General features: G+C 40.3%; 1 protein-coding gene across 1 annotated transcript in view; it reads right to left on the bottom strand.

Moving 5' to 3' along the window:
* Top3beta (topoisomerase 3-beta) overlaps positions 1-7441 on the bottom strand; it is a 177236-nt gene extending 169795 nt beyond the window's left edge. The window contains exons 1-2 of the mRNA XM_067144503.2: positions 7258-7441; positions 7004-7146 (exon numbers count right to left, since the gene is read on the bottom strand). Coding sequence (XP_067000604.2) covers positions 7004-7146; positions 7258-7348 — 234 coding nt within the window. The 5' untranslated portion in view covers positions 7349-7441. The remainder of the gene's footprint in view (positions 1-7003; positions 7147-7257) is intronic.
* Between the last annotated feature and the right edge of the window lie 5604 nt (positions 7442-13045).

The raw sequence follows: 13045 nt of genomic DNA, 5'->3' as shown, positions 1-13045 counted from the left end.
TAAGTTTTTAAAGCTAAAATAAAAGATATATATCTCTCTCTTGCTGCCCGTAGTATGAAATTGTTCAGATTTCAAAGACGGGGGGAAAAAAAATGTAAGTCCAATACCAAGAATTAAACAGGACAGTGAGGAGGAAGTGTAGGGAAGCAAAAGAACTATGGCTTGTGGAAAGATGCAGAGAAATAGAACTTCTCCAAGAGAAACATGACTTGTTTAATCTCCACAAGAAGATCAAGAAACTTGTAGGGAAATATCACAGGCCATGTAATGCTATACTGAGCCTTGCCAATAGATGCAGGTACACAGCGCGCATGTATGGAACGCTGACCGCAGCGCTGTATCGGCAGAATATCAAAACGGTACTTACTTAGAAAACATCCGCCGTATTTTGAAATTAATCACTACCTTGTGCTTCTTTTTATGTTACTGAATCGTCTTTCCTCTTTCCAATGAGGTATTTTTGCTTACATAAGAAAACTGATAACAAAAATGATGAGCAAAAAAAGATAAACTATACTAGATTTATCATAGGAATCAACACTATCACTGACTTCCACTTCTGATCCAAAATTGATCAAAATCTCCATAGTGTCATTTCTGGGCAACTTGCTTGCAGCCGTTTTACTCACAGAGCCGTGCCTGACAGTGATCAATTGCAACATGTGGTTACAGGTGACACAAGTACACTCATGTTCATAAAAACCAGAACACCTTGAAAGACTAGAGACAGGAAGTTCATATTCACAGTACATCTGCATCAGTATGTTCTGAAGAAATGATTAGCATTTGAACCATGTTGGCCCTCAGATTCCAGGTGCAGATCGATATCATAGCGCACCACCACCGACTGGTAAAATGTGCCTGCGGTTCTCGTCGCTATAAACCGTAAGTAATGGATCCGTGGGATTTGAGCAGACGTGCAGGATGCCTTGCAGGTGTATGCGAGAATCATACCGTCAAATGAGTGAGTTTGAAAGAGGGCGCATTATGAGAGAAGGTGATGCAGCCACCCTGGAAATTTTGCTTGTGTGGGACAAAGCATGTCAGCAGTGCATCCGAATGGCATTGCATGGCAGATCTGAACCCTCCTCGACTCTGGCGCAACAGTGGAACACATCGTACAGTATCGGGAATGACAGTCTGTCGCCGTTTATTACGGCCTGCGTTACCGGTGCGTCGTCCTATTCTCCGCCTACCTTTGACTAATGTGCAATAACATGCTAGACAGCAATGGTGTATGAAACGACATTACTGGAGACAAGAATGGCAGCAGAAAGTGTTTTCGGACCAATCCAGGTTCTGTTTGTTTGAAAATGATGGCAGCATTTTTGGTTTTCCGCAGACAGGCGGAGAGGCATTCGCACAAGACATACAGCACCAATTCAAGGCCTTATGGTGTGGGGTTTTATTGGGTAGAACCACAAATCACAGTTGATCAGTGTCCAGGGTACTGTGACGAGTCTGACCTACGTGAATGACAACCTGCAACCTGTAGCCATACCCTTTCTACACGACACCCCAGACACCATATTTCAGCAGGACAGTGCGCGACCACATGTTGCTGCACACGAACACGTGCCTTCTTGTTGACACAGGATGTCAGACAGTTGCCCTGGCCCACCCGATCGCCGGACTTATCACCGATCGAAAATGTGTGGGATATGATTAAACGACGGGTGCGACGCTGTGACCCAATGCCAACCACCAAAGATGAATTGTGGAACCAGGTGAATGCAGCATGGATGGCTACACCCCAGGACACCATTCGTGCCTTATATGCGTCGATAACATAACGCATGGAACAGATTATCAGAACCCATGGAGGCCCAGTGCCTACTAGGCAACAGGACATATACTGAACCTAGGTGACTGATATGCTAATCGTTTCTGCAGAACATACTAATGAACATGTCTTATGAATATAAACTTCCTATTTCTAGTCTTTCACAGTGTTCTGTTTTTAAAAAAATTTTTTTTACGAACATGAGTGTAGTTTCAAATAGTTGCTGCAAACAAGTGTATTTTTTGCAATTACTTGAAAACCTACGTCATACAAAAGAGTGGCATTCATTTAAACTAAAAACCTGTCATAATACAGTTAAATGTGAATATAAACAGTGCTAGGGCTTTGTACACATAGGAGTGTTAACTGACCCGAGCGGTGTTTGTGCAGAGGGGAAAGTATTAACCAAGTAAATCCCTCAATAAGCCACGGCAGTGATTCATCAATGAGGACTGATTTTTTAAAAACATTCTTGCATCTTCAGGTCAATGAAGTATTGTGTTCATGAATATATCACAAAGGAAAGATGGCGAAAGACATGACCAGTAAAGAAAAGATTCCAGCAGGCATTGTGTAATAAGAAAGTCTCCCAAAAGAGAGGAATCAGTCACTCTGAGGGTGGTGCAGGGGAAAGATTTATTTAGTGTGGAGTCCAATGAACTACAACAGTAAAATTCCTTTTGAAAAGCACACTCTTTACTTAAAAACAGTCTCTTCAAAAACCAGCCAATTGTTTCTGTTTTTACATTCATCATCGAAAGTTGTACGACTCACTGCTAAGCATCCTGACCCTATTTGAATTCACAAAATATTTTTGACTAACCACTGCCATCTTTGATGGTGTTCAGCTTCTCTTAAAGCCTGCTGATAAGTCAGGCCAGTGGTGATTAATCCACCTGCTCGATGTCCTTCCTCATGGTTTTCTGTGAACAACCTTGCCTTCCATCATATACTGCACTTCTCCAGATTTTCACCATCCCTTCTTACTATATTGCCAAAGAAGTGTACAATTCTCCTTGTGATATTTAGAAGTGAGACGCTCAGAAATATTCATTTCTTGTATAATTTTTTATGATAAATGTTAGGTTCTTCAGCCAGCCAAAACTTATTTTCAATAAATAGATTTACAAACTATCTGAAAAATAAAACGTATGATAACAGAATTATATCTGAAAAGAAACAAATTAATGAAAATAAAATTTAAAAAACCTTGTATAATAGATGCATTACCGAACTTGATAGCTGCAGTCGCTTAAGTGCGGCCAGTATCCAGTATTCGGGAGATAGTAGGTTCGAACCCCACTGTCGGCAGCCCTTAAGATGGTTTTCCGTGGTTTCCCATATTCACACCAGGCAAATGCTGGGGCTGTACCTTAATTAAGGCCACGGCCGCTTCCTTCCCACTCCCACCGTCGTCGTAAGACCTATCTGTGTCGGTGCGACGTAAAAAAAAAAAAAAAAAAAAAAAGACGCATTAGTTCTTTCTTCCATCCAAAGTATAAGGAATGTATAAAAGGCAACGATGCGGTGCTCTTTATCTCTTGCCTTGAGGGTCCAGATCTCAGAACCATAAGAAAAAATGAAATGGTGTATGGATTTTAGTGCCGGGAGTGTCCGAGGACAAGTTCGGCTCGCCAGATGGAGGTCTTTTGATTTGACTCTCGTAGGCGACCTGTGCGTCGTTATGAGGATGAAATAATTAGGCTATGAAAACGACACATACACTGGGGCCATGGAGCCAGATGGAACCATAGGAGAAGATAGAGATCACAAGTGATTCAACCACTCTAACCTTTGTGTTGTTCATTATGGCTCTGCTCAGTCATATCTTAGTGAGTTTGCTCATGGCAGCTTGACTTAAGATGATACCACTCCTAATCTCTTTGTCGGAACTTCCTGTGTCATAGATGATCGACCCAAGGTATATGAAGACATTTACCACCTTTAGTTCCCTTAATCGACTTGTTAGCTGGATCTGTGCTGTTTTATCAATTATAATTAGTTTGGACTTGCCCAGATTGATCTCTAGTCCATATTCTAAACTTGCATCTTTTTCTCTTGCTAGTAATTCTGAAAGTTCATCTTAACTGCTGGCAAGGAGAGTGGTGTCATCAGCAAAGCACAGGTTAGTGATTATTCGGCCACCAATTGATACGCTTTCAGTCCAGGCATTGAGGCTCTCTTCATTGCATACTCAGCATAGATGTATAACCATTCTGGTTTGATTTTATAATGGTCTGTATTGACTACAATCTCAACTCTAATATATATAGCCTACTTTTGATAATTAACAATCAGCCTCGTCAATACTTACAGAGTTGTTTAATTGATTATTTTTTATCACCTCATACACCGTACATTTTGAGGACCTTACTGTCCTCTTCCTCAGCGGTTTTTTCTCTCACTACCAATTATCTTTTGGACTTCTTTACTTATTATTACACATCAAATACCAAAGTTCTAAATATCTCTCAACAGAAATCCAACGTGTGTCATAGTTGAAATATATCCCAAATGTCATAAAAGAACACTAAAACTACACTATTCTATTTACAATTTTCTTAAAATATCATCCTTATCTATTACCTAACAACACAATCAATTTATTAAAATTAGCATCTCATAAAATTTTTACTAAAATCTTCCAAACCAGAGATCATGTCAGTTAAATTTTGCTGGTACTGTATTTCCATCTGTCCTCGAAAAACCCTAGAGTTGAGCTCTTCACTCCAACCTAAACTGGATATGCTGTTATCATACATAGGCTAAACATAATTGGCCTTGACCTTAGCATCGTGTAACATGCCTGTCAACAGAACACTAGTATCAGGATCACTATCTTTCTCACCTATTTGGAAAATGGACAACGATTATTTTGACAAACAAATCTGAAACTGTCAGTTATTCTATTTGAAATTTAGTGTATTCACTTGCCCTTGACCTTGTTGGTTGCCAGGACCAAGTTTGTTTTGATTCGATGTTAAAGACTTTTAAATTATTTATTTAATTTATTGTTAATCTTCTGTAAGCTGAAGATGTCTCAGAAAGAGAGACTAAACATGTACTTTTAACTAAAACATATAAGTGTAATTCTTGAAAGATGGTACAATATCAAGGGTGTATCAGGACTATACCGACAAAAAAAATCACAGGTGTTCTTTATGTTATCTTAAGAATGATGGTGCAATCGGACTGGTGGAGAAAATATTTCTTTTCGAGAAAATGAGGTTACTTCGTTATTTCCGGGCGCGTGATTCAAACTGACAAACTTGACGTGTTTGATATGCCAGAGAGCCAATTGCTGCCTATTGCTGTGCGCCAGAGGATGGAAAGGAGGGAAGTGGAAGACAGAGGTAATGCTCCGTGTGAATACACAAGTTTATCATTCGTTTCACACAGTCGCTTCCCAGCCCCAGTACGCAGAGTACAGTTTGTTCCCCTCAAACTGACTGATATGCGAACCCTACCAGGAAGAGAAGATGAACTTGTACCAAGAATACAAGTAGCTTTCCAGGTCATTCGCAACACACCACACATCCTCAACAGAGTCCAAAGGTCACTACTACACCAACATGAACTGTTCATCGAAGTAGGAGGGGCGCATACTGAACATTTACTGTATTCAAACCATTGGGCATATTGTTTCCTTTGTTCAGTTTTTCATTCCATTTATAATATTGTGAGTGAAGGAATACAAAATCATGGGACGGCAGTACTGCACCTTCGAGCAAATTAAATAATAAAGAATGTTACTGCGACCAACAGACGAGAGGGGAAACGATCTGGTACATTCCTTGACTGACAAGTGTGTCGTAATTACAGTAGGTTCTTGTACTGTGTGTGCAGTTACATCTGTTCAATAAACAAACTCGGGATATTGCCTGTAAGAGACAAGGATAATCCTGTGCGAGACGAATGAGGGAACTTGTCCGTACAAACGGAGCGTTATCTTCAGTCTCCATCATACACACCATTTCCTCTCCCTCTCCTTCTCTTCCCTGAAGCACGGCAGCGGCTTGTGCTCTGGTAGAGAGCAAATACGGCAAGTTTGTCAATTTGAACTGCATGACCGGAAGTAAGAAATAACCTAATTTCCTCAAAAAGAAAAATTTTCTCCGCCAATCAGATTGCACCACTGTTCTTAACATAACACAAAGAGCATCCCTGATTTTTTTTGTCTGTATAGTTCTGATACACTCTGTATGTATTGAAAGGTGGAGTTTTCTCAATTGGTGGCACTTCCGTACTTGGCGGAAAGACTTAGGGAGGAGAAAAAATATAAAAATGATGTGCAACGATACCTCATGTAGTAAAAAGGAGAGATCCTTCCTTTATGCTTGCCTGGGACCCACCAATCTGCCCCTACAAGTATTCTTACATATATAGAAGAATTGAAACCGAGACTATATAAATCAACTGAATGTGACCATGTGCTGTGTTCTTATTGGCCAGCCAAGGTTCGTGTTGTGTTCCTATTCGCCGGGCAAGTTTCGTATTGTCCCTGATAGAGCTGGGATCATATGCAAGTACAGGGCTGCCATATTTGGTAGAAGTAAGAGAACCACCGATCTGAAAGTTACCCAATGGTTTTATCACTAGCCGGACCTAATCTACTCAAACCAATGGTTTTTTCATTCGCTGAACATAACCAATCCAGATCAATGGTGTTGTCACGCGGGACACTAGAGGTCTAAGAGTGGCTTCATGGCTCTAACCTGGGGGCTTATGCCCCCAGACCTCCTTTGGTTGCCCTCAGTCCAATAACCTTGTCACTAGCTGGACCTAACCAATCCAGACCAAAAGTTTTGACACTAACAATGCAGACCTTAGCCTGCTGAGTATTATGTGACGTCGTCCGGGCCGCGCCATGTTGGATCCCTAACCTCACGTTCACTCGCCGGGTTTAGAAGTTCAATTGTGAAAATAACATTTAAAAAAATTGCTTATGATTAACAGAGGAGGCTTAAAAAGTTTTACTGACTGCTCTCCCAAGAATATTTTCTTTCCGTTCCTTGCACAATAATAACATTTTGGAAGACAGGAAACGAGAGCGCAACTGATGTAAAAGAATAAGCCTATACGGTTATATCCTCTCGGGAATTAACCTATAATTTATAGTATCAATCAGTCTGTCTCATGCACTCGCAGCAAATTAATCAAGATGCAAGAAAAAAAGCGCACAAGTATCCAACCACAAATTACTGTAACCAGAGTACTTACCGGGTCAACACGGTCCCAGTTATTGTACCTGCTGTGAAAATCCAGCGTCATGACATGACCACAAACAGATGTCATCCGAAAGCAGACAGTTTCTCCACGAAACGTACCTGACCATTCATGAACCGAGCATGCTCCATTTAAGCCTAAAACAAGAGGAATAAATAAAACCCGTCGCTGCTGTCCCCAAAAATTAAATAAATGACAATACTATAATCAAACGACACTGAAAACATAGTCTAAATATGATGCTGTACCTTTCCTGGACGTGCTTTTTCCATTGCTCAAAATCGTGGCCAGGGAAGCAGCCAATGAAGGCTTCTCCGCAACCATTAAAGCAGTTTTCATCGTAGATTTTAGTCAATATACAATCTTCGAATTACCTTACACAGGTTCGGTAAACACTTTTAATTGACATAGGAGCCATATTGAACCGCACAATGTCTGACAACGTACACATACAAAACTTTCAACATACCAACCTTAGACTTTCATAACACCAAAGAGGATGGTCCTATTATAACCTCTTAGGCCCAGACTACTTCAGACCATGGAGATATTAAAGAATACTTCAGGCTCACTTTTTATTTCTTTAATTTTAGAGTAGTTGCATCTGCCGATTTTCTTAGACAAGTCATTGAGTTGTAGATTACAAAATACGGCATTATATTCAACATTCTAGTATGCAATAGACATGCAGAGCTTTGCTTTCTATAAATTGTTCCTGTAAAGATTGGCAATGAATTTCTTCCTCGATGGATGGAATCTGGTGTTGCAACCGTTGCCTACGCTATAATACAAGGCCTTGAAATGCACTCGAGGAAACGGGTTGCTTCCTAGTTCACCATTCAGCCGCTAGGATCGCGTTCTTGCCCTCTTGTATTCGCGTGGCCGTATATGTCAATAAATAAAAATAACTTAATGTTTTTGCGAGTATTGACAGTACTTTATTTATAGAGCGGTGCTGCATTGGCTTGGATATGTCATTCAAGTTTCAAAACTCTCTTTTACTTGAGTGGCTCAAAGCAATGTTGTTTAACAGAGGTCTCAGAAATTTTCATAGTAGAAAAAGAGGTGGTTTGTCGCCTTTACACTTTCAACACTTAATTTCACTGTTGAATATGTCTTTCGAAAAAATATACGCACACCTTTAAGTAACTCTCTTCGGGGCAAGTACTGCGTAGCAGAGGTGACAAATTCCGTCGTTCAGTGCAGAAGTGCCACAGACGATGATTTTCGGTACCGGTATCTGAGGGCTCCTCGATCTTCAAAACGAATAAGACACAATGTTGGACTTTGAGTAGCTGGAGAAGATATACGTTCTAAACAGCCTTTACATCTGTTTCTTCTTTTGGCACACGAATCATAATGTCATTTTATTCCGCTTGGCATCCTAGGTAGTTGAGAAGAGCTCGATGCCATAGCTCGTTAGGTTTCTCGTCAGTGCATAATGCAAATGTGCGCAGGCCACAGTGGATTGGGTAGTCAAGACCTATGCCTGATACATTTCTCTCATGAATCTTTTTTACTTTCTCTGAATGCATTTGAAGTTCCTTAATATATGACAGGAAATCATTAATTACCCAACTGAGGCGTTCATCTTCAGTAGTAAAAGATGCTTTTTTTTTGCTAGTGGCTTTACGTCGCACCGACACAGATAGGTATTATGACGACGATGGGATAGGAAAGGCCAAGGAGTTGGAAGGAAGCGGCCGTGGCCTTAATTAAGGTACAGCCCCCGCATTTGCTGGTGTCAAAATAGGAAACCACGGAAAACCATCTTCAGGGCTGCCGACAGTGGGATTCGAACCCACTATCTCCCGGATGCAAGCTTACAGCCGCGCGCCCCTAACCGTACGACCAACTCACCCGGTTAAAAGATGCTCGTTTGTTCTCGTTCCTGGAGTATGTCCCATGTGAGGTGATGCAGACGTCATGCGCATGGAACAATTTCATAAAATGCTCCATAAAACAAATGGTTTAATTTAAACTGTATTTAATGCTCTCGGGACAAGCCATCTCCATACTTTTCAAACCAGAGATTGTTTCAGGGGAAAATGCAATATTTTTAGCACTTGCTGCATTCATTTTCGCCAAATTTGTTGGGCAAATTATTTTCCTCGTTGGTTTCCTAATTTAAGATTTCTGAGTTTGAAGATGCCTCTCAAATGATCGCCGGTCACGGTAGCATTGTTTACAAAAAAGTCCAGTGACAAATTTTGGGATCGCCCGATTCTTATGACGTAACTCGGATAAAAGCTTAGGAACAGAGGCCTACTTCGATCAGCCTGAATTCGTATCTCATGCGTACTTCCTCTGTATAATGATTCGAACATTGAACATTCACTGGAAACTTGTGAAACGATATTCCACTACCTTTAATTTCTCGTGAATAAGCCATGACTGAACTGCGAATGCTTAACATCAGACGAATACATAATACATTCACAACCAACTCAGTTAATGAACACGTTTAAAGGTGCGAACCTGGTAGACAGGGGGCAAGAAAGCGATCCTAGCGGCTCGGCATTGAACTTCAGTGCAACCATTTCCATGGCGTCTTACGCGCTTTATTTCCAGGCCTTGTATTATAACGTAGGCAACGGTTGCAACCATAGGTGTTCTGTGGTTGCATCTTTCATAGGATGGCTAATTTATACCGGTACCAGTACCAGTACTAATTAAAATTTCAAAACTCCTGTATCTGCTGGCGAGGCCTATTACATCCTCTTTGGGCAAGACCTAGTGTTCACACTGCTCTATGGCCTGCTAATGCGGTCGGTCTCAGCAAATACAGTAGGGACAATACGCGACACTTAAGAATTTAGCCTTGTTAAAATGGGAGACAATTCGACGGTGGCGCTCCTAGTGACTTGACCTGAAAAGTCGCGCTAAATTCAAATATCAATGGAAATACATATACGAAAATGGATAAATAAATTACGTCTAGAAAGAAAGTGTTATTGAGATATTAACATCGATGTTGCTAAAGCAATTCTGGATAAATGAATGGAGAATTATTTAAAAGGTTATTATTTAAAGACTGAAATTAGACATATAAACAAGATGTGAAATGGACTGCTGTGAAATGTCTTGAGCTTTCATTTATGCATTAATTTTTTTTTGCTTTAGCATTCCTGCCTGAACTTTTACGGTCAGATTTGTCTTTTTTCTCATTTAAAAACATTTTATCATCACATTAAGACACCTGTCAATAAAAATATCGGCACATTCCTTACACACATGATGCAATGAATTAACATTTAAAAGCTGGACAATTTTCCTTTTAACTTGAAGCCTACTAACAGAAAGAATATAAAATTAGCCTCAAAAACATTCAAAACTTCCCTATAAGCAATACTTGCTATTACATTAGGGTAAAGCAAATTTGCATCATCATACTGCTTCAACAAAATGTGTACATTTCTTAAGTCACCCATAGTTTGTTCAGTGCTTGACAACACATTACGACATTACAAATGGGGTAACTTGGAACACACCCAGCCACACACATATCCGTATGCATTTTCTTGAATTAAATCAAAACCCACAGATCACACTTACAACAACAGATCGGTATTGAAGATTAACTGCTGCACTATACAATAAAATATGCGAATATATGCAAACACAATATTACTTACATTTTCTTGTCACGAACGAAGCGAAAGAAAGACTGCGCATTCTTCTCTACTTTATAGTTACTGCAGCCAAACACAGCACATACCTTTCCCCTCATGATGAGAGGAGATATGAAGGAATGACACACGCTACTATTTAATTATGTCAGCTCACTGAAAATGCATAAAACATCAAAAACTTAACACACGAACACACGTGCTCTTATGACAGAATCAGTAGTTCTCAGGTCTACCCGCTAGAGAGAGCTCTAATAGCTGTCCCTCGATATCTCGCTGAGTGTCGCGTATTGTCTCTACTGTATTTGGTCTCAGTCTCATCCTTGGCTTTGACAACATGGAAATGACTTTGAGGTATGAGCGATGCTAGTACCGTAATCATGTAGTCCGGCCATGTATTTTTTGTTTTTAATAGTAGTGCCTGCCTACTAACAATTTTACTTCTGTAACCTGTTGCAAATACAGTAGAGACAATACGCGACACTTCCGGATTTAACCTTGTTAAAATGGGAGACAAGTCGCAAGTGGCGCTCCTAGTAGCTTGACCTGAAAATTCGCGCTAAATTCAAATATCAATTGGAATGTATATACGGAAATGGATAAATAAAATACGTCTACAAAGAAAATGTTACTAAGATGTTAACTTCAAAGTTGCTAAAGCAATTCTTGATAAAAGAATGAAGAATTATTTAACAGGTTATTATTTAAAGACTGAAATTAGACATATAATCAAGATGTGAAATGGACTGCTGTGAAAGGGCTTGATCTTTCATTTATACATTACTTTTTTAGCTTTAGAATTCCTGCCTGAACGTTCACGGCTAGATTTTTCTTTGTTCTCACTTAAAAGCATTGTATCATCATATTAAAACACTTGTCGACAAAAATATCGGCACATTCCTTACACACATGATTCAACGAATTTATATTTAAGAGCTGGACAATTTTCTTTTTAGCTTGAAGCCTACTAACAGAAAGAAAATCTTTGAATTTAGCCTAAAAAACATTCAAATTTTCCCTATAAGCAATACTTGCCATAATGCCATTACATTGGGGTAAAGCAAATTTGCATCATCATATTTTACAACAAAATATGTACATTTCTTAAATCACCCGTATTTTCTTCAGTGCTTGACAACGCATTACGGCATTCCAAATGCGGTGACTTGGAACACAACCAGCCACACTCATATGCATATGTATTTTCCGGAATTAAATCAAACCCACAGATCACACCTACAACAACACATCGGTACTGAAGGTTAACTGCTGCACTATACAATAAAATATGCGTATTATATTTTAAGCCAGTTAAAATATGAGTCGAGCAGGTCAGAAGATTATGCAGTACTATAAAAATTTCTTTGTCACTGGAAGAATATATATGCAAACACAATATTACTTACATTTTCTTGTCACGAGGGAAACTGAAGAAAGACCGCGCATTCTTCTCTACCTACTTCATAGTTACTGCAGCCAAACACAGCACATACCTTTCCCCTGATGTTGAGAGGAGATATCAAGGAATGACACACGCTATTATTTGATTATGTCAACTCACTGAAAACGCATAAATATCACCAGAAACTTCACACGCAAATACATGTGCTCTTATGACAGAATCAGTAGTTCTCAGGTCAGTCAGCTAGAGAGAGCTCTAATAGCTGTCCCTCGATATCTCGCTGAGTGTCGCGTATTGTCTCTACTGTATTTGCCTGGTAGGATACGGCGGGTCTCCTAGAGGGTAACGCCCACTTTTAGGTCTGGTGATGTGGTGCGGAGAAGAGTGAGGAAGGAGCGGCAGCGGCAAAGTAAGAAGAATGGTAAAGCACAGAAAATCATTCTTAGGACAGCCGACGGTGGGAACATCCCACCGCCTCCCGAATACAGAGTTGTAGAGCCGAAGCCACTCTGCAAGGTCGGTACTAATACCGTTCCTTATGCAGCCAGTGGTGGCATTTCCGTTGATCCATCGCGGGTGAAAAAACGTAGAAAAATGATATCAAACGATACCTCAAGTAGCGCTTCCTTGTCCCTAGAGATATTTTTACTACAAGAATTTGCCTATATGAGAAAGTAGGTAGGCCTACCTACTTGAAAATCATGGTCTCGGGCGAGTTGGCCGTACGGTTAGGAGCGCGCAGCTGTGAGCTTGCATCTGGGAGGTGGTGGTTTCGAACCCCACTGTCGGCAGCCCTGAAGATAAATTTCCGTGGTTTCCTATTTTCGCACCAGAAAAATGCTGGGGCTGTACCAGTGGCGTATGCTGGGATCAAGACGTGGGCTACCACTACACTTTTCGATAGTTGGTTTAGTGAACGTTAAGCCTTAAGCGGTTTGAGCTGCAGCCAATAGCCAACGGAGTAGCCTGCTGTTTTGTTAAGGGTGTTTTACTAGCTACTTTTTT

This window comes from Anabrus simplex, chromosome 3, assembly GCF_040414725.1.
Source record: "Anabrus simplex isolate iqAnaSimp1 chromosome 3, ASM4041472v1, whole genome shotgun sequence".
Lineage (NCBI taxonomy): Eukaryota > Metazoa > Arthropoda > Insecta > Orthoptera > Tettigoniidae > Anabrus > Anabrus simplex.
This window is presented reverse-complemented; position numbering and strand designations above follow the sequence as displayed.